The sequence below is a fragment of the Myotis daubentonii genome, chromosome 13 (assembly GCF_963259705.1).
Source record: "Myotis daubentonii chromosome 13, mMyoDau2.1, whole genome shotgun sequence".
NCBI lineage: Eukaryota > Metazoa > Chordata > Mammalia > Chiroptera > Vespertilionidae > Myotis > Myotis daubentonii.
Window position 1 is genome coordinate 56,913,549 of NC_081852.1, and position 24,470 is coordinate 56,938,018.

General features: G+C 40.8%; 1 protein-coding gene across 2 annotated transcripts in view; it reads right to left on the minus strand.

Moving 5' to 3' along the window:
• The window catches only part of SHTN1 (shootin 1), an 85,719-nt gene that overhangs the window by 37,405 nt on the left and 23,844 nt on the right, over positions 1–24,470 (minus strand). For both annotated transcript variants that reach the window (XM_059661536.1, XM_059661537.1), the window contains exons 4-10: positions 19,121–19,215; positions 14,132–14,300; positions 11,899–11,996; positions 9,553–9,634; positions 6,717–6,811; positions 3,729–3,875; positions 1,251–1,404 (exon numbers count right to left, since the gene is read on the minus strand). In XM_059661536.1, coding sequence (XP_059517519.1) covers positions 1,251–1,404; positions 3,729–3,875; positions 6,717–6,811; positions 9,553–9,634; positions 11,899–11,996; positions 14,132–14,300; positions 19,121–19,215 — 840 coding nt within the window. The remainder of the gene's footprint in view (positions 1–1,250; positions 1,405–3,728; positions 3,876–6,716; positions 6,812–9,552; positions 9,635–11,898; positions 11,997–14,131; positions 14,301–19,120; positions 19,216–24,470) is intronic.

Below are 24,470 nucleotides of genomic sequence, written 5' to 3' on the forward strand. Positions count from 1 at the left end.
TCAGGAAAAAGGCATGGTTTCTTCTCTTCTAGATTTCTTTCTCTTTTTTAAATATATTTTTATTGATTTCAGAGAGGAAGGGAGAGGGAGACAGAGATAGAAGCATCAATGGTGAGAGGGAATCATCGATCGGCTGCCTCCTGCACACCCCCTACTAGGGATCGAGCCCGCAACCTGGGCATGTGCCCTGACCGGGAATGGAACTGTGACCTCCTGGTTCATAAGTCAATGCTCACCCACTGAGCCACCATTGGGCTCGTCTATATTTCTTACAGTGCCCTAGGGTATGCCTGGGTACACACAGCAGAAACTAGAACATGTTCAAAACTGAATGTCAAATCTCTCTGTCTGCCCCTCCTCTTATAATAAAGACAGATGGCTTTCTATAACAGGCTGCTCCAATATTCACTAAAAAGAATGGAATAGTTCTTAATGTTAGATCAATTTCTAAAAATAAACTATAATTTTCATCGTGGATCACAAAGCACTGAATGTTATTTTAAAGGAAGAAAGCCAACTTAGTTCTTCTGGACAGATTTCAAAATTCTAGTATAAAATTAACCCAAAATATCTGAAGTGAATATTGAAGCTGTTATAAAGGAAACGACCTGCCTCCTTAAATTACCGACCTTCCAACCAAAACTTACTACTTATCCCTGTGCCGTAATCCAACTCACATATTCCTGTTCCGCTTTCGAGAACTGAAAGAATAAATCCTTTTGATTTCAGTATCCCCTGGTGTTTTAAAAGTTTTCCATTTAATACATATATTGTTGCCCATTTTATTGTTAGGTGTGATATTGTTAAGTATTATTTCAAGGGTATAATTAGACACCAAAGAAGAAGGTGGTATGAATCTAAAAAGTTTAATTCTTTTTAAAAATGCACCCTGAAAATGTATTCATAAAATGAACAAAATAAGTACTTAATGAACACTCATAGCTGAAGCCCTGAGAAATGCTGGAATTTGGGCCTTCCCATATTAATGGTATCTTTGTTCTTAATTCTGTGTGATGCTCACAACAGCTCTGAGTCCAAAAGGAAGTCTAAATATTTGTGAATCATTTAATTACAAAGGCCATTCCACTACTGAATAGCAATACTTAGAAAGAAAGGAATTTAAAAGTGAGTCTTAGTGTTTTCATAGCATTCAGTAAACCTTCCGGGCTAACTATATGCCAGGTATTGTACTGGGCCTGAGAGATTCACAGATTAACAACAGGACATAGTAGCCTACTCAACGCTTTTACCGGAATGCTTTAAATTTCTGGCTTTCTCCTCAGAATTCTGATACTTCAGTTCCAGTTCTTTTTTATCTTCTTCTAGCAGCTCCAGTTGCTGTTTGAGGTTGTGTATCTCTTTGTGGAGTGCTTCACTTTCTAGTTGTTCTTCTAATTCTTTGACCTGTAAGTTATAAACAGACTTTTATGGAGTGTTAAAGTTTCTCCTGTGTCCGGGAAAATAAAGGGGGGGAAAAATGTTTCCCATTTACTTTGCAAATTCATAGCAAAGAGATTCCAATCCATCTTAAAAACTATCAAAGTTCTGGGACACAGATAACACTTAAAACCATTATCGACTATTTGATTCAATATGAATTTACTGGACATCTATATCCCAGAGGATTTAATTTTTAATGTTGGAGTCAAAAAATTTCATTTAAAACAGATGAATACATTCATACCCATTTTCAAGGACCCCTAGGAGCACAATTTGGTAACAAGCATCAAAACCTTAAAAGCAGAAGGAGAAGGTGAAGGAGGAGGAGGAGGAGAGGGAAAGGGAGGAGGCAGAAGGGCTCTCTGATTCAGTAATGCTACTTTGAGAATTTGTTTTAAAAAAATAATAAGACAAGTGTTCAAATATATTCTCTAAAGTATTCTTTGTAACAGGGAATAATTGGAAATAACCTAAATGTCTTTCAATATTATTGATTTAGTAAATTCTGGTGTGTTCATTAAATGAATTACTATGTAACCATTTAAAATCACATAGCTCACTATATACTGACATGGGAAGACATATTAATAATTTTAAAAGTAAGGTTACAGAACAGTATGCATGGTATGATTCCATTTAAACTGTATTCATAAAAGTATATATTTACAAAAAGTATAGATAAGCACCAAAATATGAGATTCTTGGGTAATCTTAAATTTCTTTAACTTTTTCTGTATTTTAAAAATTTGTTTATTAGAAGGAACATGTTATATTTATAATTGTAAAAACAATACAGCTGGGTTTAAAAATTGCTGGATCTCCAAGTGGACTAACAGACAGGTAAGATATACTTTATAAACCATGTACATGAAATATGATCCAGAATATCTGTATGGTGTAGCATTAAGTTTTAGAAGTAATGACTGCTATCATTTCATTCATAACTTTTATCTGATCTTCAGCACTTCTCCCCTCACCCCAACAAGGTACATATATAACAATTTAGTCCCACACCTCAGTTCAATTCAATCGATTCTAGATATGGACTATTTACTGAATGAGTTAACTGCAAGCAGCAGGACTTTTCCAGAACCAAAAAAATTCTAGGATAAGCTAAATAAAAATAGCATTCTTTTATTCTCTATTTAAAATGCTCATCCTGCATATGGAGACTAAAAAAGATTATTTCCCTCCCATCCTCTATGCATATACCAGCATCTACTATTTTTTAATATATTTATTTTTATTGATTTCAGAGAGGAAGGGAGAGGGGGAGAGAGAGGGAGAGAAACATCAATGATGAGAGAGAATCACTGATCGGCTGCCTCCTGCATGGCCCTTAGTGGGGAACAAGCCCACAGCGCAGGCATGTGCCCTTGGCCGGAATAGAACATGGGACCCTTTAGTCCGCAGAGCCACTGAGCCAAACCAGCTAGGGCCCAGCACCTCTTACGGGGGCAAGGGGGTAGAGGGGGGGAGGGCGGGAGGGGAGGGGCGGGAATCAACTCTACCTCATGTCCAACCTTTTAAAATCTTCAGAAATTTTCAAGGATAAATGTCAGTATTATTCCTTAAAGAGACTTTGACAAATGATCATGAGTAGCAGCTAACATCCTTCCCTTCACAAACTAGGTACACTGTAAGCAGTCTAAATATTGACATAATTTTTCTGAAGCGGTTTCTTTCACTTGAAAGCCATTGTTCTATCTCCTGGCCTCTCCCCGTCCTCCACCCCCTCACCTGCCACGCTGACTAACCTTTCTGCCCAGCACACCCAGGTAGGCGGTGCTAGCTGGACCGGCTCTACTCAAACGGAATAACCACTTAGGAAGTCTTTAAACATACACATTTGTGCAAGTTTACAAAATCAGACATTTTCTCCAAGCGAACAATTACTCCCAACAAGGGCTTTTCCTGTTTGAGTAAAACCTATTCACCCTCCCACAGGCCCTCGGAGACTAATACTCTCCAGGTGCACACGGTCTCCCCAAAACGCAATCGAAGGGTGCGCTAGATGCGTGATCTAAGCTCTTCTCAAGTTGTATCCGTTTCCCTCCCTTCTTCTGTCCTTTGGGACAATTTAAAGTCTACAATAATGCACTATACATGTTCGCTGGCCACTAAATTAAATTCATTTGGTAGTTGTTGTTTTTCTAAAAGATAAAAAGACAGGCTTGGTAACTTAGGAAGGCAAAATGTGGAACTCTAAGTGACCAGACCACCTCTTCTGTGTGTGTGTGTGTGTGTGTGTGTGTGTGTGTGTGTAGACTCCAGAAGAAAATCTGTACCTTTTGTTGGTGCTGAATCCTCTCTCCCTCAAGGAGCTGGGTGAGTTTTGCGTTTTCATCCAACGCTTTCAAAAGCTGTTGGTCGGGAGCAGAGCTCTGTAGCAGCAGGTGGCTTTGTCTCTTTAGCTTGTTTTGTTCAATGAACATCTGCAGGAGTTAATTACGAACATGCATATACCAGTCAATCTCACATATCTCAACAGAAACTTGAGCAAAAGGAAAGTGATGGAGTTTTTATCAAAATTTTCTGAATGCTACACAGTCTAATGGTTTTAGAAGTAAAGGTTGCCATGATTTCATTCATAACTTTTATATAATCTTCAGAACCTTTGCCCCAACCAACCAACTACAATAACTGAGCCCTACATGTCCATTTTTAATACTGTATTATGGCTTTAAAATCCATTAATACTAACAGTAGTAGTAGTATTACTGAAACAGAGGCTGTTAGCTGATTCTTCTAGACTAGGGAGGCTCAAATACCTGATGCATCACCATCTTGACTTGAAATTGCTGTATCCAAAATGGATGGTCACATTTTTGTTTTTTATTTATCATCATTTTTTAATATATTTTTATGGATTTCAGAGAGGGAGGGATAGAAACTACAATGATGAGAGAATCATTGATCAGCTGCCTCCTGCACGCCCCCTACTGGGGATGGAGCCTGCAACCCAGACTTGTGCCCTTGACCAAACTGAACCCAGGACCCTCAGTCCGCAGGCCAACGCTCTATCCACTGAGCCAAACCAGCTAGGGCACGTTTTTGTTTTTTTAAATGGACAAGTAGGAGCAGGAGTGGGGAAGGAACTTACATTTTTCACTTTACACATTTGAGAATTGTTTGTATTTTTTACAAGGCACATACGTATCTATTCCTTTTGTAATTAAATATATAAAGTAAATGAACTTTAAAATTTCACTTCTAAGTCTCTAGACAGTGGGCTCAACAGGGCAGAGGTCCTATTTGCTTTCTTCACCATTATGTTCCCACTGTCGGCAGTGTCTGGTTTCATAAGATGTTTGCTGACTGCACGAAGCACAAAATGCAAGACAGCGGTACATCTCATTAAACTAAGTCATGTAATCTTTTAGCAGCAGTTATCTGTTAAAAACCTGAGAATTTGTAAACCATTAAAAGGGAAGATATACTGGTTCTAATCTAGCTTTATCTTAAAAAACAGTTGTCTTCTCGCTACTGTGCAGGTCAAATCTAGATGCTGCAAAATCACTGCGCACCACTGCAAGGATTTATGGTAGGGGGACGTAAGTGCCACCGCTCTTCATGTCCCTCCTCGAACATCTGTCTCCTCCCTCTGGCATGGCACACCACCACTCGTTTTCATATCCTTCGTGGAATCTTGCTTCTCTCATCTATCCTCTCTGCTGCTGCATGGCCTTCATGTTTTCTTTGAGCTGCTTTGTTTTCGAAAATCACTCTACAAACAACAGATGGAAAACTGAAACTGTCTCTCAAAATAAGACCCTGGCATTCGGGTCAAAATCAGCCAACATTTTCAGTGTCGCAATGGAGGCATCTTCATGTTACCTCTACACTCCCTCCTCCGCAACTGTTTATTTAGAAATAACTCCATTATTTCTATTGCTGCAGCTTTCTCCAAAGGGCTCTGACACACTCCAATTCTTTTCGCTTTCTTCCAAGTAATAAGAGAACATTATTTACTCACCTTTCATTAAACTCTCTGAATAAAATGAATCATAATATTTCAAATCAAATAATCTTGGGCTAAACCTTGCATAGAGTTCATTGCTAGCCCAGCTAACATTCAAGCACATAATCCGATTTTCAAATGTCATCGGCATAACCCCATGCTCTGTCTTCTTTCTCTGCTACAGACACTTACACCTAAGAGTGTTTTACATTTCCTTGGCGACTTTCCTTCAATCTACAGTAAATACACAGATTCAAAAAGGTTTCTCCATGACGGAGCTCTCATGCAGATCAGCTCTCCATCCTGAGTTGTTAGGGTTCAGCCAACTGGTACCTCATCATTTCCCTGGAAACCAGTCCCAGAGCCACAGGACACCAAAGAGCTACCTGGCAACAAAGGTAAGCCAAACACGAGAAGCTCAAAGCTCATCTCTAACATGAGAGGAACATCATTGCTCTGGTGAAAGGCTGAGACAATGGATGTACAACATGGCAACGTTCCACAGCAAGGAGAGGAATCAACTCACACAATGAGAGCACTGGAGAGCGGCCATGGTACTGCTACTTGAGATGGTCTACGGAGAGGTAATCGAGATGCGTAAGGCTATTTGAAACCTACACAAGTCCTCAAGCCGGACCTTCCATCACAAGTTACAAGTGCCCCTAAATATAATGTCTTTCCTCTATGTAGCATTTTATTTTATTTTTTTTGCTTAATCCTCACCTGAGGATATTTTTCCATTGATTTTTAGGGAGAGTGGAAGAGAGAGAGAAACATCAATGTGAGAGAAACACATCGATTGGTTGCCTCCTGCAGGAGCCCTGACCAGGGCCTGGGCTGGGGAGGAGCCTGCAACCAAGGTTAAGTGCCCTTGACTGGAATCGAACCTGGGACCCTCTGATCCACAGGCCGACGCTCTATCCACTAAGCCAAACCAGCCAGGGCCCTCTATGTAGCATTTTAGCGTTTACAAAATACCTTTGAAAAAGCATGCCATTTAAAACCCACTTGGTTATCCGGGTACCATCAGATAATCCGCTTGGTTATCTGCGGTGAAAGTGAAGCCCCAAGAGGCTACTAGTAAGGGGCTGTTCTAAGGTCATGCAACTGGTAACTGACTGACATGCCAGAATCTGAACCCGGATCTTCAGATACCAAGTTCAGTGAACCTGAGACGATTCCGTGGCTGCCTCCCTAAATCAGCTGATCCTTCATTCAGAGTTGTAAGTTCTTACTCACCCTAAAGAAATGATTCTGACGCATCATCTGCCAAGTTCTTTAAGAAATAAAAACGAGGTCTCTACAAGATACTCACCTCTTGTGCAAACGACTCTGCTTTTTTCCGAAGGTCCTTCTCCAGTTCCAAGTTCACCTGCATTTCCTCATACTCCTCTACTGCTAGCATGGACACTTAAGAAGACAAGGAAAGGGGAACAGACAATATGCCACCCAGATGATCAGGAATATGGGTGAAAAACAGTGCTCAAAAGATTCTTTCTACAGCACGCTCAACCACTGCTGGTTGGAATATAAAATGATAAAGCCTTTTAGAGGGCAATGTGATTCAAAATCTAAAATGATTCATACTCTTTGACTCAACAATTCCACTTTTAGGAATGTATTTATTCTCCTGAGAGAGAACATATATGGAGATTTAGTGGGAGGGCTGCTCTCTGCATTGCTGCTGAAAAAAGTAAAATAATCTAGATGGCCTAGCATGGAAGGATCAGTGAAGTCTGATATGTACAGGAAATATTATTCTGCCATCAAAATTATATTGCAGAGGCATGTTTATTGGCTAGAAAGACATTCGTGACATATTAAAGAGTTCATTTTTGTTTTTTAAAAGCCACGTTCTAAACACATCCACAAGGCATTTCACAGAAGAGGACACATATAAAAGGCCCCTAAACACGTGGAAAATACTCATCTTCATTAGTAACCGGCGAAACGCAAAGTAAAAACACAGATACCTCTTTAGACTCACCAAAGAGGCAAGTGGCAAAAATGAAAAGTACACATTGAGTGTGGAGATGATAGGGAACAAATACATGGCTAACGGGAGTGTAAACCTATAGATCTACTTAAAAAGTAATTTGGCCTTAGGTGGTGAAATAAAAATAAAACTTTACATTTGTCGTATATCTTGCTAAAACTCTTAGACATGTGCACCAGGGGACATGTATAAGAACTGTCATAACAGCATGACTTGGAATAGTAAAATACAGGGGGAAAAAACCCCTCCAATATCTACCATTAGGATATTGGATAAATGAATCCTGGTGTAGGCTTGGAATGAAATATGATACATCCGTGAAAATAACCACCACAGCAAAGCCCCTCACCATGGACGAACCTCAAAACACAAAGGTACAGGGGCGAAAATATGCCATTTTTATAAAGTCCCAAACACGCAAAATTAAACAATATGCTGTCTGGGGACACATACGTATTTGGCAAAACTGTAAGTAAAAGAAATGATAAAAATCCAAGGGAGGAGACTGAGTAGAGAAGGCTGTTTGGGGGTTCCTAAGGTACTAATGGGTAAATAGAAACTTCCTCTGCTGGTATCTTGTCTTCCACAGATGCTATAAACATATTTAACAATTTAATGGATATACAGGCTTTTTCAGATGGGAAGAATCTACACTAATGTGTTAACAGTGCTTTTCTCTGCACTGGAAAGACTGAGAGTCCCCCCTCCCCTTTTTTTCTGTATGAATCTATAACTTTCCACCAAAAGAAAAGTACACAAGCTAAATAAAAAGAAAAATAGACCTAAGTTATGTTAAAGTGTTCTCCAAGTACACAAGAGAGAGAGAGAGCCTGATGGCCATTCAGGCCCAGAGGCAGAGCGTGGCTTTAAAGTCGCGATAGGACAGACATCTTCCAAGGGAAAATCGCGTGAAAGAAGAGCAAAGCGATGACACTTTCTGACCTTTTGTGCTCTATTCTGTGAAATGATGATAGAGACAAGAAGGGGGAGTGGGTGGGTGGGGGAGGTGGGGGGGGAGTGACGAAGCCATTGCACGACGTAGACAGATATCGCTCCGGTCTCTCCACCTGCTTGTGGCGAAGCTCTTTTGATCCTGAGCCCAGTCCGATCCACACAATCTTTTCAAAGGCTCCCCTAATGGCTGCTTTCAAACAATGTTCCGCCGGGGCACTCCGTCCTAACTGACTAAGGACTGGTTTGCTGTGTAATGACATAGAATTTTAAACTCCGTACTCAGTGAATCTACTGCCTACCTAGGGGAAAGACTAATAGTCTTACTCAAGGAAAGCAACATAAGAGGTGGTTTGGGATGTGAATGACAGGCCCCTGGGTTATTTTCAAACCTATTTAAAGAGACATTTCATGAGGAGAACAAAGAAGATTCTACTACAACTATCTGAAGCCTGGGACAGAATAATTGACACGCTTTTCTGCGTCCAGAACACTGTAATAAGAAGTGAATTTCACCTGGTCCTTCCTCCCTGGATTCTGAAAGCACTGTTTGGTTCTAGTCATGCGTTTATTATATAAACTCTCTGTCTCTCCCTGGAATCGGGGGGGGGGGGGGGGAGGAGGGGAGGTTGTCTCTGAAGGCAAGATCCACATGCTAACCATTGTGGAACCCTCTTTATGGCACGGTGCATCCAGATTAGAAAGTCTTCTACACTATTTCTATCTTCTGAAAGGTAGAAAGAGCTGAGACAATGTCACAATGGAGTGCATCTCCCACACACTTAACTACAAGGTTCTTTATTCAAAAATCTCAGGTCGTGAATAATGCAAAGATGGAGAACTCCCATGAACAGGGGCGACCCTGGGTCTGAAAGATTTGCTTTTAGTGTTGTAGCTTCTGAACTCGGAAAGAAGGGGAAAAAAGAGGACAAAACCATAGTAAGTCCGCTCTCTTGGGTTTTGCGTTTCAAAATGAGCGGGCCTTGTGTTTCTTAAGTAAAAGCACTTGTAAATGTCCCAAGACTCAAAAGCGGGGGGTTAGAATTGAGTTGAGAGAGACTCCTTGCTATGAATTAGGAGAACACAATACAGGAGAAGATTCTTGCTGCAAGAACCTTTAGGCACAGGTATAAGACAACCCGAAATCTATGTACACAAAATAAATTACACATGTACTTGAGAAACAAAGAGTGGAAACACATACCTCTATTGCATTTTTCTAAGACTTTTCGCTGTTCAAGGACTTCTGAATTTAAAGCATCTTTTTCTTGCTTCACTTTATTTACCTAGAAACATGAGATTTTGAGGGGAGAAAGCACCCACAGCTGTAAGACAGGACATACGGCGATGTGTGATACTCAAGTTGCTGTTCAACTTTCAACAGGAAACTGACACTGTAAAGCAGTGATTGGCCTCACTGCATAGGCTTGTATTACAGCTCTTCGTAGAGCCTCGAAGGTCGCTACTTCAGCTGGGATGGACAACTGGCAGAGAACGTATTTACATATTCCAACTGGCCTTGGCATTGGGCCCCAAACATGGTAGCGCTCTAAGTGGCCAGTGTGAATGGTTCATAGTTTTAATGCAAACATCCAACTGGAGAGCACTTGGCAAATACATGAATCATTTAGAGAGCCAATACTCAATTTTGGTATTTATTTTAAATTTTGATGCTATTTGGCTTAAGTAAAACATCCATGAATTTTTGAAATAAAAAGTATTTTCAACTTGGATGACTGTTGGCTTAAATAGAATACATATGATAATTGTCCCCCAAAACTTCTGAAATAACTGTTGGCATCTATCAATAGGAGAAGAGAATATCATAGACAGTTAAAAACAAAAATGTAAAGCTACATGTATCAAAGCGGATAAATCTCAAATTCCATTTTGTGGAATTAAAAATGCAGGGGTGTGAATATAGCTTTAAAACACTCCAAGTGCTAGGGATTGTAGTACAAATGTCAGTGCATGCATTGCCAAGATACAACCAAAGTTCAGAAGAGTGGCAGTTTGGGGAAATGCATTTGAGGAGAGAGAGAGAGACACCACGGTTGCAACACCACTTTCATGCTTTAAGCTAGATTGTAGGCACACAGATGTTCATTATTTCACTTTTAATATTTTTCAAGTGTCTGACACAGTCCTAACAAAAACAACTTCTGAACTGGCTTCCAACCCCACCTCTCAGCGGCAGGGAGAGAATCCCCGATAAACATAACTGAGGAATGGCGTGCATCAGAATGCGTTTCCTGTCTCTCTCCCATGGTCACACTCACGAAACAAACCCAGACCACGATCCCGAAGGGCCTCCGCATCCCGCAGTGCTTCGGAGCGTCTCTGAACTGATTTCTTTGAGTGTAAGCTGTATTTTTTATTTTGGTTTCAACTAGTAACTGGTATAACATGGCCACCAGGAATACTATTTCCAAAATGCCATCGTCCTTCTCCCCATTCATTCGGATGCGTTGCCACAATCCATGAAAGCACCCGGTTGGTGGGCACTGCTTCCCCGCCTCTTTCCCATGATGGCCCTTAAGAAAGCGACAGTATGTGTCTGGGCACTGAGGTAATTGGAGGAGGCTGCTCGCTGAAGGGGATCAATACCCTGGCCCCCTTGTCAGCCCTCGGAGGGATATCAAGGGGCTACAGCACATCGATTGGGAAGCTCTGGGCTACAGGATCTGAGAACCATTGACAGACGTCAGGTCGAGATTGCAAAGGCAGATCCTTGAAGCCTCGTGCAAAGGAAGGCAATTGTGTACTCCTGCTCTTGAAGACGAGTGACAAGGGAAAAGAAGTTTCTCCAAACACCTACTTGAACCGTTCTACCACCTAGCACAGTGGTTCTCAACCTTCCTAATGCCGCGACCCTTTAATGCAGTTCCTCATGTGGTGGTGAACCCCAGCCATAACATTATTTTCGTTGCTACTTCATAACTGTCATGTTGCTACTGTTATGAATCGTCATGTAAATATCTGATATGCAGGATGTATTTTCATTGTGACAAATCGAACATAATGAAAGCATAGTGATTCATCACAAAAACAATATGCAATTATATATGTGTTTTCCAATGGTCTTAGGCGACCCCTGTGAAAGGGTCGTTCAACCCCCAAAGGGGTCGCGACCCACAGGTTGAGAACCGCTGACCTAGCATATGGGCCTGTGTTGGAGATACATGGGGACAGCCTTTCCCGATGGAGCCAGCCCTTCACTGGAGAAGCGGCACACTTCTTCACCTGCGGTGATAGAGTGTCTGACTTCAACTCCAGACACCACTCTCACAAGTCTGCCTCCTGTAGTGAAGTCTGAGCGGCAATAGAGAACACTTAATGCTACTTTCATGTTTTATTTATGGAGCTAGGTAGTGGGTATATGAATGCTCATGGTCTTACTCTCTACACCCTTTGGTAGTGGGGAGCAGATCAGAACTAGTACTGGGTTCACATGTCAGACATTGGCTTCCAGTGGCAATTTTTAACATGGCTAGTCCCCAAACACCTCAAAAACACCGAAGGTCTGACCTTTCAGGCCCAAGATACATACTTCTTCAATTACTTCCGCAAGTTTGCTCTTGAGATTTTCTAGTTCGATGGCTAATATCTTCTTTTCCTCCTGAACGGACACAATTTGATCCCGGAGTTCTGCATTTTTAAAGGAAAAAAAAAAAAAAGGAGGGGACATGTAGACAAATAAACGTATTTTTAAAAGAGGAAATCAATCTTATCCGAAGAATTGAAAATGCAAGCCCATGGGCAGTGCATGGTCAAGGTCATTTAACAATTAAAAGGAAAATGAAGAAGCAAAGGATGATGGAAATCTCGCTTTCAAGCCCCCCAACACAGCCATGGTTATTAATAACTTTATATCAGGCAAACTCACTGTGTTAAATGTACCAGATCATGTTTTCTTTGCATTCCAGCAAACCCACATTCAAGAAAACGATCTGGCATTTCAGAAGCAAAATTGCTTAAGCTTTCAGCAAAATAAATTAAGGCATTGCAGTAACTCCTTTTTTATTTTATAACGGCCATGGACTCTTGTCACAATACAATATAAACAACTGGGCAGTTAATAATTTGGAGATTTTGATTTGAAGAATAATCCTGATTTTCTGCCAATTTATAGCCTTAAACATTATTTGAACTGACGCAAAATATAACCTATTTGAAAAAGGGTTAATTCTAGTAATTTTCTCTCCAGAGTTGTGGGTGTTTTTGTTTCTTAATTTATTTCATATTTGCTAGTACTGGGATTTAATGAAAACTGTGTTACTGGAATGAAAATATTAGTGACTGTAAGTGCAAAAGCTTAAAGTTACTTCCGCCACTCAAATGTTAAAAAGACATGTACACGGATTAGCAAAGGGTCCTCAAATTTATACCCAGGCTTCTGGTTTTGCCACTGAGTTTTGAACTACTCTTAATTTCTTACCCTCCTGCCAGGACAGTAAGAAACCCATTATGTGGTTATATATAAGTTAAATCAAACTTTTTGCACGAACCCAGCTTGAAGGAGTTCTCAGAGACTTATTTCAAAATCACTCTCTCTACTGGTTGGCCACTCCTGAAGGAAGAACAAGAGACCACACTGTTCAAGACCCAACAGAAGGGAGGATTGCGGGCAAAAGAACACCCTTTAACCTTCCTCTCTCTCTCCTCACCAACATAAATATTATTTTGTCCCAGGTTAAGGGAGTGGAGAGTCAGTTAAAGATGACTTTCTCTAGACAGTCCTCCCTGGGTACCCACAAAGCTGGCTCCAGGACCCCTTCAGATAGCAAAACCCGCGAACGCTCAGCTCCTCTACATAAAACGGCGTAGTTATTTGCACACACCCTAAGCACGTCCTCCGGTACACTTTAAATAATCTCTAGATATAATATCTCATACAATGTAAATGCTATATAAATAGTTCTTATACTGTATTGTTTAAGAAAAAAGCTCTGTACATAGTCAGTACAGATGCAACCACCTTAGGTCACACTACACTGTACCTGTCAGCAACAACATAACATTTCCCCCCCTAAATATTTTCAATCTGCCATTGGTTGAATCCACGGATGTGGAACCCACTGATAGGGAGGGCTGACTGTACTTTCTCCTTGAACTTCCGCCTGAAGTGTTGCCTACCAAGCTAACAAGTATTGCTCCTGAGGTGTGCACTAACTGCAAGTACCCCACTAGTTACTGAACCAAAATCTGCTTTTCGACGTCTTTCACGTACACAACGTACCTATGAATAAAATAAATGTGTATTTAATAGATGTATCATGTGACCTTGCCTGCTAATTAACACAGTTTCTTCATACTGCGTATGGCGTACAGCTCATTGCCTGGATCCCATGACACGTTCTTTGAGGGCAGAGACTAAGCAATTTGGGGAGGAATCTTCCCCGAAGATTCCAACAGGGAACCACAACCAGGAGCTGCTGACTACAGATATTTTTATTCACTCTTTCACTGCATTATAATTTCAGCAAAAATATCTTAACATATAGTCCACACTCTTAAGAAGTTTATAGACTAACTGGGCTGTTTGTCAAGACAGTGCTTTCAAAGGGGCCTAGTCCCAAACAAGAAAGCAACTCATGAAACACAAAGGTGAGAGTCTATCTTGGCTTTCAACCACGCTCCACGTGAGGACACTGAAATCAGAATTTTCTCAGGGTAAAACCCAGGCATCAGTATTTCTTAAAGTTCTCATGTGATTCCAATGTGCAACCCGGGGCGGGAAAGGTTATCGAAAACAAGCTCAATAATTAAGCCACGGGCCCCACCTTTGATCTGCTTCTGGCACTGCACTGAGACACACGGCTCAGCGGTAGCCTCTGAATCCGTAGCTGGTTCTTCATCATCAATGTTGATCTCCTCGGTTATTACATCTGGTCCCAGCTTGGCCATGTATAACATGCTGATTCTTTTCAATGTCTTGTTTTCTTTATTTAGCTAAGGCAAAATGTAAAAACAGTGATTTTAACAGCAGTCAAATGAGTATCTTGGGTTTCTAAACAACAGACAAGTGAAGGGCACTTCTGTCTTACATACTCATCAACATTCACAGCAGGAAATAACAACTAGAAGATTCATGAAAGAAGGCTTTTATTTACACTTTTAACATTAAAGTTATTACTTTAAGTAAGACCTGATGCCTGGGTTACAGCCAGCAGCATGTGAGAATGTTAATTGTCACTGATAAGAAATATAAGAGGAATTAAGATCAAACACCAGCACAGATGAAGCCCAAAATCAGTTTGATTGTCTTAAGGCCCTTAATTTCAAGCAAATGTTTTCTTTGTTGCTGTGCTGTGAACACTTCTTAAAGGTCTGTTTGCCCAGGACTCCCCTGTTCTGGTACTGCCACTCCTCTTCCCTGTTCCACGTGATTCCCATGGGAACAGCCTCAGTCGCCAAAACACATCCTATCTCTTTGGCCACAGCTACTTAGACCAGGGAGTAGGCACAGGACCCAAGCTGGGGCAGCTGGATCCCTTCTCTAGAAATCTGGAGGCTGGATCAGAGAGAGGAGCTTCTTTCCATAGGTCCGGATGTACAGAAGCTATTTGTGACCACGTCCCACTACTGGATCGAGGAAGAGAGGAAAGTGGTTTGTATGTAGCAAAGCCAAAAATGGAGCTGATGTGTAGAGAGGCAGAGAAAAGCAGTGGAGATAGGGTTTCCCACATGGCTCCAGCCCATTCCTGTACTGTGTCTAGCACACAGAATGGATGGGATTCCCCAATCCCTCTGTAACAAATCCCTGCTCTTTTCTTCTCTTGCTTAATTAAGCCACTTCAAGATGTGTTTCTATCTGTACAGAGTTCTAATGATACACAAGAAAAGAAAGTTCAAGATAGGTTCCCATTATCTCTATAAAGAGTTCGAATTCATAGAGAAAAGGAATCCTAATTCATTGAGGTATCTGTTATTCATTAATGTAGAAATGAGTTGTTTTTTAGTGTTACTCAACTATCATTACCTTCTTTAGCTCATGTGTTTGTGTGCATATCAAATGTTAGTACAATGCACACACAAAGAGCAGCCGTGGTCCAAAGTCCACAGGAGGAAAACATGGTGTTGCTGATGTTTTCTCTTCTTAAGACTAAAAAATAAAGTCTTCTCTTACTTGAGTACATGAAAGTATTGACAAGATTGAGTTTTCTAGTTAAAATGTAAGACAGAAATGCAAACATATCTCCTTTAGTAAGGGCTATTAATCATCCAGACGTGTTCTGAATTAATAACTGACATTGAAAAGAAATACAAACAGAAGCATTATTGATTGAAAAGCATCCTGCCCTTCCCTACTGTGTCCCTTACACCAGAGTAAGATGAGTCCGCTACTTGTCTGGCTTTGGCCCTTCATTTATGATAATTTGAATCCCTCAGGGAATCTCCCAGGAAAGCCCAGCCCATTCCAACTGGGAGAGCTAGTTCCTCCCAAATAATATTAAATCTAAATATATCTCAAGTAGCTGCCCTAGAGCACAAGAGGTGCTTCCTCTCTGGGGAATCAGGAAGAATCTCCTAGAAACGGCTTGGAATGCCTCCATGGATTCTACCTGGGAAGCTGGAGAGATCTGCTCAGGGACTCAGACACAGCCTTTATTCCCCAGCCCCAGCCCACAGCGCCAGCTTCTAGCTCCCCAGATGACATCAGAGGATCAGGAGGCCCATGATTTCCCAACCCTTCTTCCTGAAAATGGAAAACTCAAGTCAACACTGTTTGGGGTGGGGGTAGTCTTTGAACCATGAACCCTACAGCATAGCTAACTCTAGAGGCTCAAAGGTCCTGGTCAATTCTCAAGCAAAGCATTTTTTTTTTCTGAATGTTAGAAAAAAATAACAATTGAAGGAAAAATTGGGGGGGAAAAACTCTCAAAACTTAATTTGCAATTCTGCATTCTAACATTTAAACAAATGGTCCCAAACTCTGCACACCAGAATCTCTACAGAGCTTTTTAAAAGTCCCAATGCACAGGCCCTCACCAGACCAAACTCTCTGGTGTGGCCCAGCACAGAGCTTCCCAGGCGGCTCCAATGCACATCAATTCTGAGAATCATGGATGTAGAGCAAGGCAACGCTTTACCATGCATTTCTATAAAATCAGCACAGCAGAGAGAAGAACCAGCTCTACAATCAAATCACCTCTGCTTCCAGAATAACCTAAGTTCAGTGTCAGTTTTCTCATCAGCAAACTAAGGATAAAAACCGTCTCTAAATATGAAGATTAAATATGAGATGTTACATGTATTTAATGCAGTGGCTGACATAGTAAAAATTCAGCAAGTGTTAGCTACTAGTAATAAGAGAGGTATAGCTAGTGCTAATTTTCCTTTGGAAACCTTTTATCAGTTAGTTTTCTTCAACCAAGATATTTATCTATACATTTTTTTCCTCCTCCAGGATTGTCATTAAAAAAAAGAAAATACTAAGTTTTGCCAATTGGCCTCAATACATTACTTCCCAGTCCACCATCACAATACTATTTAACAGCCTGATAAACGTTCTGCCCTTAAAAGAGTTTAATGACTAGGCCAGAGTGGTTCAGTGGTAGAGCTTAGAGACCCATGAACTAAGAGGTCACCAGTTCAATTCCCGGTCAGGGCACATGCCCAGGCTGCGGGATCAATCCCCAGTAGGGGGCATGCAGGAGGCAGCCAATCAATGATGTTTCTCTCTCATCAATGTTTCTAGCTCTCTATTCCTCTCCCCTCCTCTCTCTAAAAATCAATAAAAACATTTTAAAAGGTGAAAAAAGAGTTTAATGGCTCTATCAAACCAGGCAACCAAAACCACCATGCCTGGGCCACATCCCTAGAGTCAGTGTGTCTGGGGTACTCTTAAAGAAGTCAACCCTGTTCTATCCTGACACTTAGGACAAGATAACTGTAGCTCACAGAGGTGAATTCTCTTGTTCAAAGTCACCTGTCAAATAAAAAAGGCGGGGGGAGGAGATAAAGTATTTTTAAAAATTATTATATGGATCAAGTGCATAGTGAAAAAAAGAATAGTCTACCCCATTCTCATTCCAGTACTCACTCTAGTCCATCCTGTCATTTAAGACGAGACAGCAGTATGGGAAACACAATTAATCTGCCCAGAGTCGCATATGCCTAAAATGACATAACCAGGAATAACACCTGTGCCTCCTGCCTCCCAAACCACTCATTTCCATAAACTCTGCCAGTCCTGAGAGGTAGTCGCTGTTCTTCCTTTGGGTGTTCTATTGAGAAGGAACACTTGTTAATAACAAGAGAAAATACAGAGACCATCCTTAGAGCATCTAGTATGCTCCCAATATATTTTCCCTGCTTGTTTCAAAAGAAAAAATAAAGAAAATGAAGAGAGAGTCCACACAGTATTATGGACCAGTGCACCCCAGTGATGGGCAGGAGAGTGGAGATGACATGAGCACCCATGTTATCACTGTTTTTACTGGTAAATTGATGGCCTATAATGCTGTGTGTTCTTCAGACAAATAACAGAAGAGAAGCTACATACACATATTTATATTCTTAGTTAGGTTCTGACTGCATATCTTATGAATTCTAATGTAGTGTCATTATGCAAACAATTAAGCAAATACCTCTAGCAAGCATACTGTTAATGCATACACGTTAGATAGATACATGGATACATAGAGCTGTACAATTTCAGCCACATGAAAAGGCATACTTTAGAGGAAGGTGATGGGGGAAAAGGGGAGAATCGCAGCCGGCATTACTAATGAAATTTGGGTGAAAATTGCTGTAGTCCATTTTCTGATGAAATGGTTCAATGCCTTTTACGCAACCCAAAACACGTAAGACAGAGATGAAAACATTCTTTAATAATAATGTACTTCTGATGAGAAAGAATATAGAAAATTACACACTTGGTAAATTCATCAGCTAGAAGCAATCAGCAGAGCACTGGGGGTCACCTTCCGCATGCCCTCGCTTTGCTTTCACAAATAATCACCTGAAATGCAAGGCTGGAGGCTGACTTTTTCATCTGGTTCCAACACGAAACACTCACTGCTCTTTTATGTCACACCGGCTTAGTTTGAAATTTGGTGAGCATTTTAACCAAATGCAGAGACATTCGGAAAGTCCAGTTCAACAAATTACTCCGGGACTACTTTTCATAGGCAAAAAGCACAAATGCTGAAATACACACAGACACACACACACACACAAATGCCCCTTGAACAATAAGAACCTCAGCAAATACCTCTAGCAAGCATACTGTTAATGCATACAAATTAGATAGATACATAGGCTTGTAGAATTTCAGTCACATTAAAAGAAATACTTTAGAGCAGTGGTTCTCAACCTTCTGGCCCTTCAAATACAGTTCCTCATGTTGTGACCCAACCATAAAATTATTTTCGTTGCTACTTCATAACTGTAATGTTGCTACTGTTATGAATCGTAATGTAAATATCTGATAATGCAGGATGGTCTTAGGCGACCCCTGTGAAAGGGTCGTTCGACCACCAAAGGGGTCGTGACTCACAGGTTGAGAACCGCTGCTTTAGAGGAAGGTGATTGGGGAAGAGGGGGAGAGGAAGGTAATGAAGACAGATATTTACATAATCATATTTCAGGATTCTGAGACCTTATAGCACTTTCCTCAACAGTGGAGATGACAGACTGAAAAACTAAAAAAAGCAAAAAAAAAAAAAAAAAAGAAAGAAAAGAAAAGAAAAGACAGAGCCCGCTGTGTAGAAAAGCAAGCAGAAACGTAAAGGCTCAGGTCACAATTCTTTCATTAGAAGTCTCACCTTTGTTGCCAAGGCTTCAGCACTCTCTCGACAAGTCTTCTCTATTTCCAGATGGTTCTGCATGAAATTAACTTCCTCTATAACCATGTGAGAAACTAGGAATGAGGGGGAAAAAAGTCTCAGCATTCAGAGATTAGTCAGCTAGTCCAGAAGCCCACGCATCTTGTCCCATGATTAAGAATGCTTCAATTCTTTCGCTGGCCAGACCTTTAGGGATGGTGAGGAAAAGTGTTTAAGATGCTGCCCTGGTTACATCGGAGCTGATATTTGAATGCAGAAAGAAAAAAAAGAACACAACAAAGAACTTTGATTGCTATTAAACACATTTTAAGAAAACTATTTAGGGTCATTTTTCAAGTGTCTATTTTCTCTGGAGCTGTATATGTAACCGCTAATTTAAGCAAAAGATCCTTTCACGCATAAATAGTGACAAACATGATTTCTTTTTCTTAGCAGGATATACAGTGGGGCCTAATAAGGAAAATTAGCTAAAGAGAAATTTTTTTAAACTTACATCTGGAGTTGATCCCATACCTGTAATAATCATGTGGCAGCTCAGCTAAGGTGAGTGTTGCTATAGTCTTTATTAGTGACCCAGTGGGATTCACTATTATTTCATAAACTCCAGGGCAGAGAAGTAGATAGCAACAAGATTTTTGTACTATATAATGATGAAAACAGGTGCTAATGAGTTGCATCCCAGACGGTCAGAAAGATTAGGAAAAATAAATTTCACTTGTCATTTTACCACTGCTTGAGAAATATTCCTTTTCAGATATTTTTTGGTAGCTGGTTTATATACTTTGAGATTTAAAGGTACAAAGTAACCTAGAACTTGAATTATACTTTGAAGAACAAGTAAGAGAAATGCCAATTCCTTTCACCCATATTTCTAGTTAAAAGAAAAGGCTCAGCATCTCAAACTTACTTAACTACATAGACATGTAAACTTACTGGCGTTTGTTTGGCTTAACAAAAGAAAAATGAAGGATACCCAAACGTGAAACCCAACAAAGTTAGGCGAAAAGCACCGGGCTCACGTAACACAAAGAGAGATTACTTTTGCTTCATTTAAGCTTCATTAACCTGTAATTATGATTAAACTCAGGGAGGAAAAAAATTTCTCTCCGAATTAAAAAAAAATGTATTACTCCCGAAGTCTGTCCAAAGTTCTTATTATGTTAATATTCAAATTCATAAAGCAGCACTAAATGGCCAGAAACATCTCTAACCTTGACATTTTTTTCCAGGGTAATAATAATCTGCGGCAAATGCAGGCCAACCAAAAACCACTTAACTAATTAGTAGTTGCAGTCAGCGAGAAAAACATGAATCAACACTGTTATTACAAGTGGCACATTTGAGTGGCATCTAATTATGACTTGATGAGCACGATACTTGCATTATCAACATTACTACTGCATCCCATCAGGGCCTAAAAGCTGCTGATGGCATTGACTTCGAGAAACTCCCACTCCATGGTACAGCAGCACCCAGCAATCGGCATGGCGGGGCCCCCCTCACTAAATGACACGTTAAGCGTAATTACTGGTAGACATTGTAAATAAACAGGATTGGAAGTGAAAATTGTACCGAGTGCATAAGACACAATCTGACACATTGGAAGTGGCAGCCTTAATTGAGAGTTTCTTTGACTGCTCAAGATCATTTCAACTGCATTTCTCCGGCGACAGTGATTATAACTGTGGAGACAGACGGCATAATGGTATCAGCACTGCTGACAGAGCAGTGAATTAAATTGTATCTGCTGTTGTGTGAAAGCCTTGATGAGAGGTACAGATGCCTTAGTGGTCTTATCATTATAACACAATGGTCATGTTGTCATCAACCTTTCTGGCTCCAATTGAAAAGAAATGATTGTGTGTTGAAGCTCCCCCCCACTCCCCCCTCCACACCACCCCCTCCTCCTCTTCTATCTCTTGTTCTGAATAGAACCAATTTTCAGAGAGCTATGAAATCACGCAATAGGTCCTAAAAAGCAGCTGCTTGGCATACAAACGGGTCCCCATTAAACTGGAATCACACACAATATGTGTTTATGCCAGAAGAACAAATAGAAGCTGAACACAGACCAAGTTTATTCACACACACAAAGCCCATGTAGCTCTTCATCAATATAATTGCCTTTTATATTGTAGTTTAAATAATGGGCTCTATTATTTCCTTAAAATCCTAATATTCCTGGCACTTTATCACTATATTTACAAGGTAGGTTCTTCAAAAAATGTAGAGGGAAGAGAAAAGAAACCTATACAATTTTTTTTACAACATCAAATATTACTTTGAATTTTTAGCCCTTAACTACTTGACATCTTCTGCCACAATCTGGTATTTCCACTATCATAACAAAAACATAAACACTCTGCATGTTTCATAGGAATTTGGCTTTTTATTCAATAACATTCTTGCTCCTGGGAAGAGTAAGAAAAATTATTCCACAGTCATAAGGTTTAGGCCTAGCAAAAAGAAATAACAACACGCATTTTCTAAGCATTTTGTAAAAAGCTTCCCTATAATTTAACTTGATAAACTTAGCGAGGTGGCGCTGGCCCACATTTCTCCAGGTCTGCTATGGAATACTCCATCATGCATGTAGGGTTTTTATTTCTTCCTTTAAGAGGGAACAGCACAAATTAAAAATCGTGCTTTAATTTTTAGCCTAAAATAATATCCCAGTGCTAAACTGGTATCAGAGAACCCTTCTTAGCAATTTCCTAGATTCAAAGGGAGGAAATACTTCAAAGAGCATTTACACCTTTAAGAAGTAGGACCCTATTGACAAAAACCACAAGTCACGTCACATGACACAAAAACTTTTTTTAACATACAAATTTATTTGCACCTTTCAGAGGATAAACGTTTTAAAACTCTCTGATTCTTCATTTAATGATTTGCCTATGGTCCTAAATCCAGGCTTGTCTCACAATATCCACAATCCATGACCTCTGCACCTACACCACCTATAATTTGAATGACATGAAGGTTTAAAAAGAACAAAAAGGATGACCCTATCACTGCAGCTATGTTTTAAAAATCCTAGTATTTTGGAAATGCTTACTGAAATATTTACAGATAAAAGATATGATGACCGGACTTAGTTTCAAAATAATCTGAGGTCAATGAGCGTGGGTGAGTGGATACACAGAAGAAAGAAGATTGGCCATGAGTTGGTTACATGTTGGGTACACGGTGGTTCGTTATACTATTTTCTCACTTTTGTATAAGCTTGACATTTTCTATAATAAAAGTTTTTCTAATGACTCGGAGAACTCAGAAGTGTGACCTAAAAATACATCAATTATTGCTTCTATCGAGTTGAGTTGAATTAGCAAAGTTTGTTTCTCCTCTTCCATGACCCCCAAACACGCCTGCACACACTTGGCATTACAGAATACATCACAGTGTAGGGAACCTGGGTTTTTTTTAAAAATTTGTGTTTGTCTTCTACTAACTGAGCATTAGAGCAGAGATTTTTGTTTCGCTCCTGTCTGACTCTCTTGCACTTAGCGCACTGCTATATTCAAGGCAGGTTATCATGTTTGTGCATGTTTGTAGGACTGGGAAAATATGTCAAGCCTAAGTTCACTTGTTTACAAAAATGTTCTCTGCCATGGAGAATTGCTTAGGAAACAACCACCATCACCATTTATTGAACCAACTCTGTATCTAGCCTTGTGCTAAACCCTTCACATAGGTTCTCTCATAAATCCTCATGACCACCCTGGGAGGGAGGTATTGTCACAGCGATTTTATATCTGAGAGCGCTGAGGCCCACAGAAGTGAAGTAACAAATCCCAAATGGCAGAGGTCCAATGGCTAAAACCCAACCAAACCTATTTCTAGGTGACTCCAATTTTCTATGTTCCCTTCTAATTTGTCATATTTAAAGGTGACACCACTGAGGAGGTTGCTTCCTGCGCTAAACACCTCTCCATTAGCCACCTCTCAACAATATTTAGATGCCAGGATGTCTGTGAGGTGTGGGTGGTGAACGTACCGGAAGTCCTTCTGCAACATCGAATTACGTGGGAAGGTTTTCATTGTAGTAAGAAAACAGCCATGGAAACCGCCAGGTATGGGAACACTGGTGTGCCCTACACCTGGGCAAAGAGTCTAAGGTTGTGGCCTGAGTTCACAAAAGGGCTGTCTTTCCTTCTACTTTCACAGGAGCCTGTCTTTCTAGGAAACACGGCTTTGCTATGTAGTGGTATTTTCGTGTAGTAATACAGGAAAAATGCACAGGAAGAGCTGGTGGGGGGCCAAGAATGGCATGGAAATGCGGGGTGGGCAAAAGTAGGATTATAGTTGCGAAGAACATTTTTCCGAGTTAATAAAGCTGTTGTAATGATCATGACCTGCATGTCATTTTCCAAACGAACGACTGTAAACCTACTTTGCCTACTCCTGTCTGGCCAAAACCTGCTGGGAAAAGCAGGCTAAGGCAGGGAGAGTAGAGCTTCCCCCTCTCCCCATCCCTGGCCTAACAAAGCTTTTTCTGAGCCTCAGTCAGCTGCTCTTCCTCTTCTTCAAGAACTAGGCCTGGTAGGTAAACACCGGAGGGAGGCCAGTTTCCACTCAGCCCCGGAAGACCCTTTCCCCGAAAGCCATGCAAATGGGGAGACCAGACGTGTCCAGAAACTAACTCACGGAAGGCAAATGATGTGAGCTCAGTTCTGAAGGGCAGCCAAGCGCCGGAGGGTGCAGTCAGTGAGACGGGGGTAGCAGCAACTAACACGCATGGAGCACTAACTAGAGAGCCAGGCACTGTGCTGAGCCCTTTGCACGTGGATTACCTCATTTCGTCCTGAACAGCCTAGGGAACAGGGGCACTCCCCCCAACTGTACTAATACCGCTCAGGGCTACACGGATTCACATCGAATGGTGCTTTTCACTGGCGATAACTGCCTCACGGCCTTCCAAATCTAAAATTCCAGCCCGTGTTCAAAAGTCATGAACCACAGACACAGTTTTAAAAACAACAACATTCAGCCTGGCCGTTGTGGCTCAGTGACTGAGCATCAACCCATGCACCAAGAGGTTGCCGGTTTGATTCCTGGTCAGGGCACATGCCTGGGTTGCAGGCTCCATCCCTGGTGGGGGCGCGCAGGAGGCAGCCGATCGATGTTTCCCCTCTCCTTTCCTCTCTCTGTAAAACTCAATAAAAAGATCTTTTTTTTTTTAAAGTAATGAACTTCAGACTCAATTTTCTAAAAAATATTTAAAGCTTTCTTGGTCCCCACTAAGAAAGTCCCACTAGAACAGTGGTTCTCAACCTTCCTAATGCTGCGACCCTTTAATACAGTTCCTCATGTTGTGGTGACCCCCAAC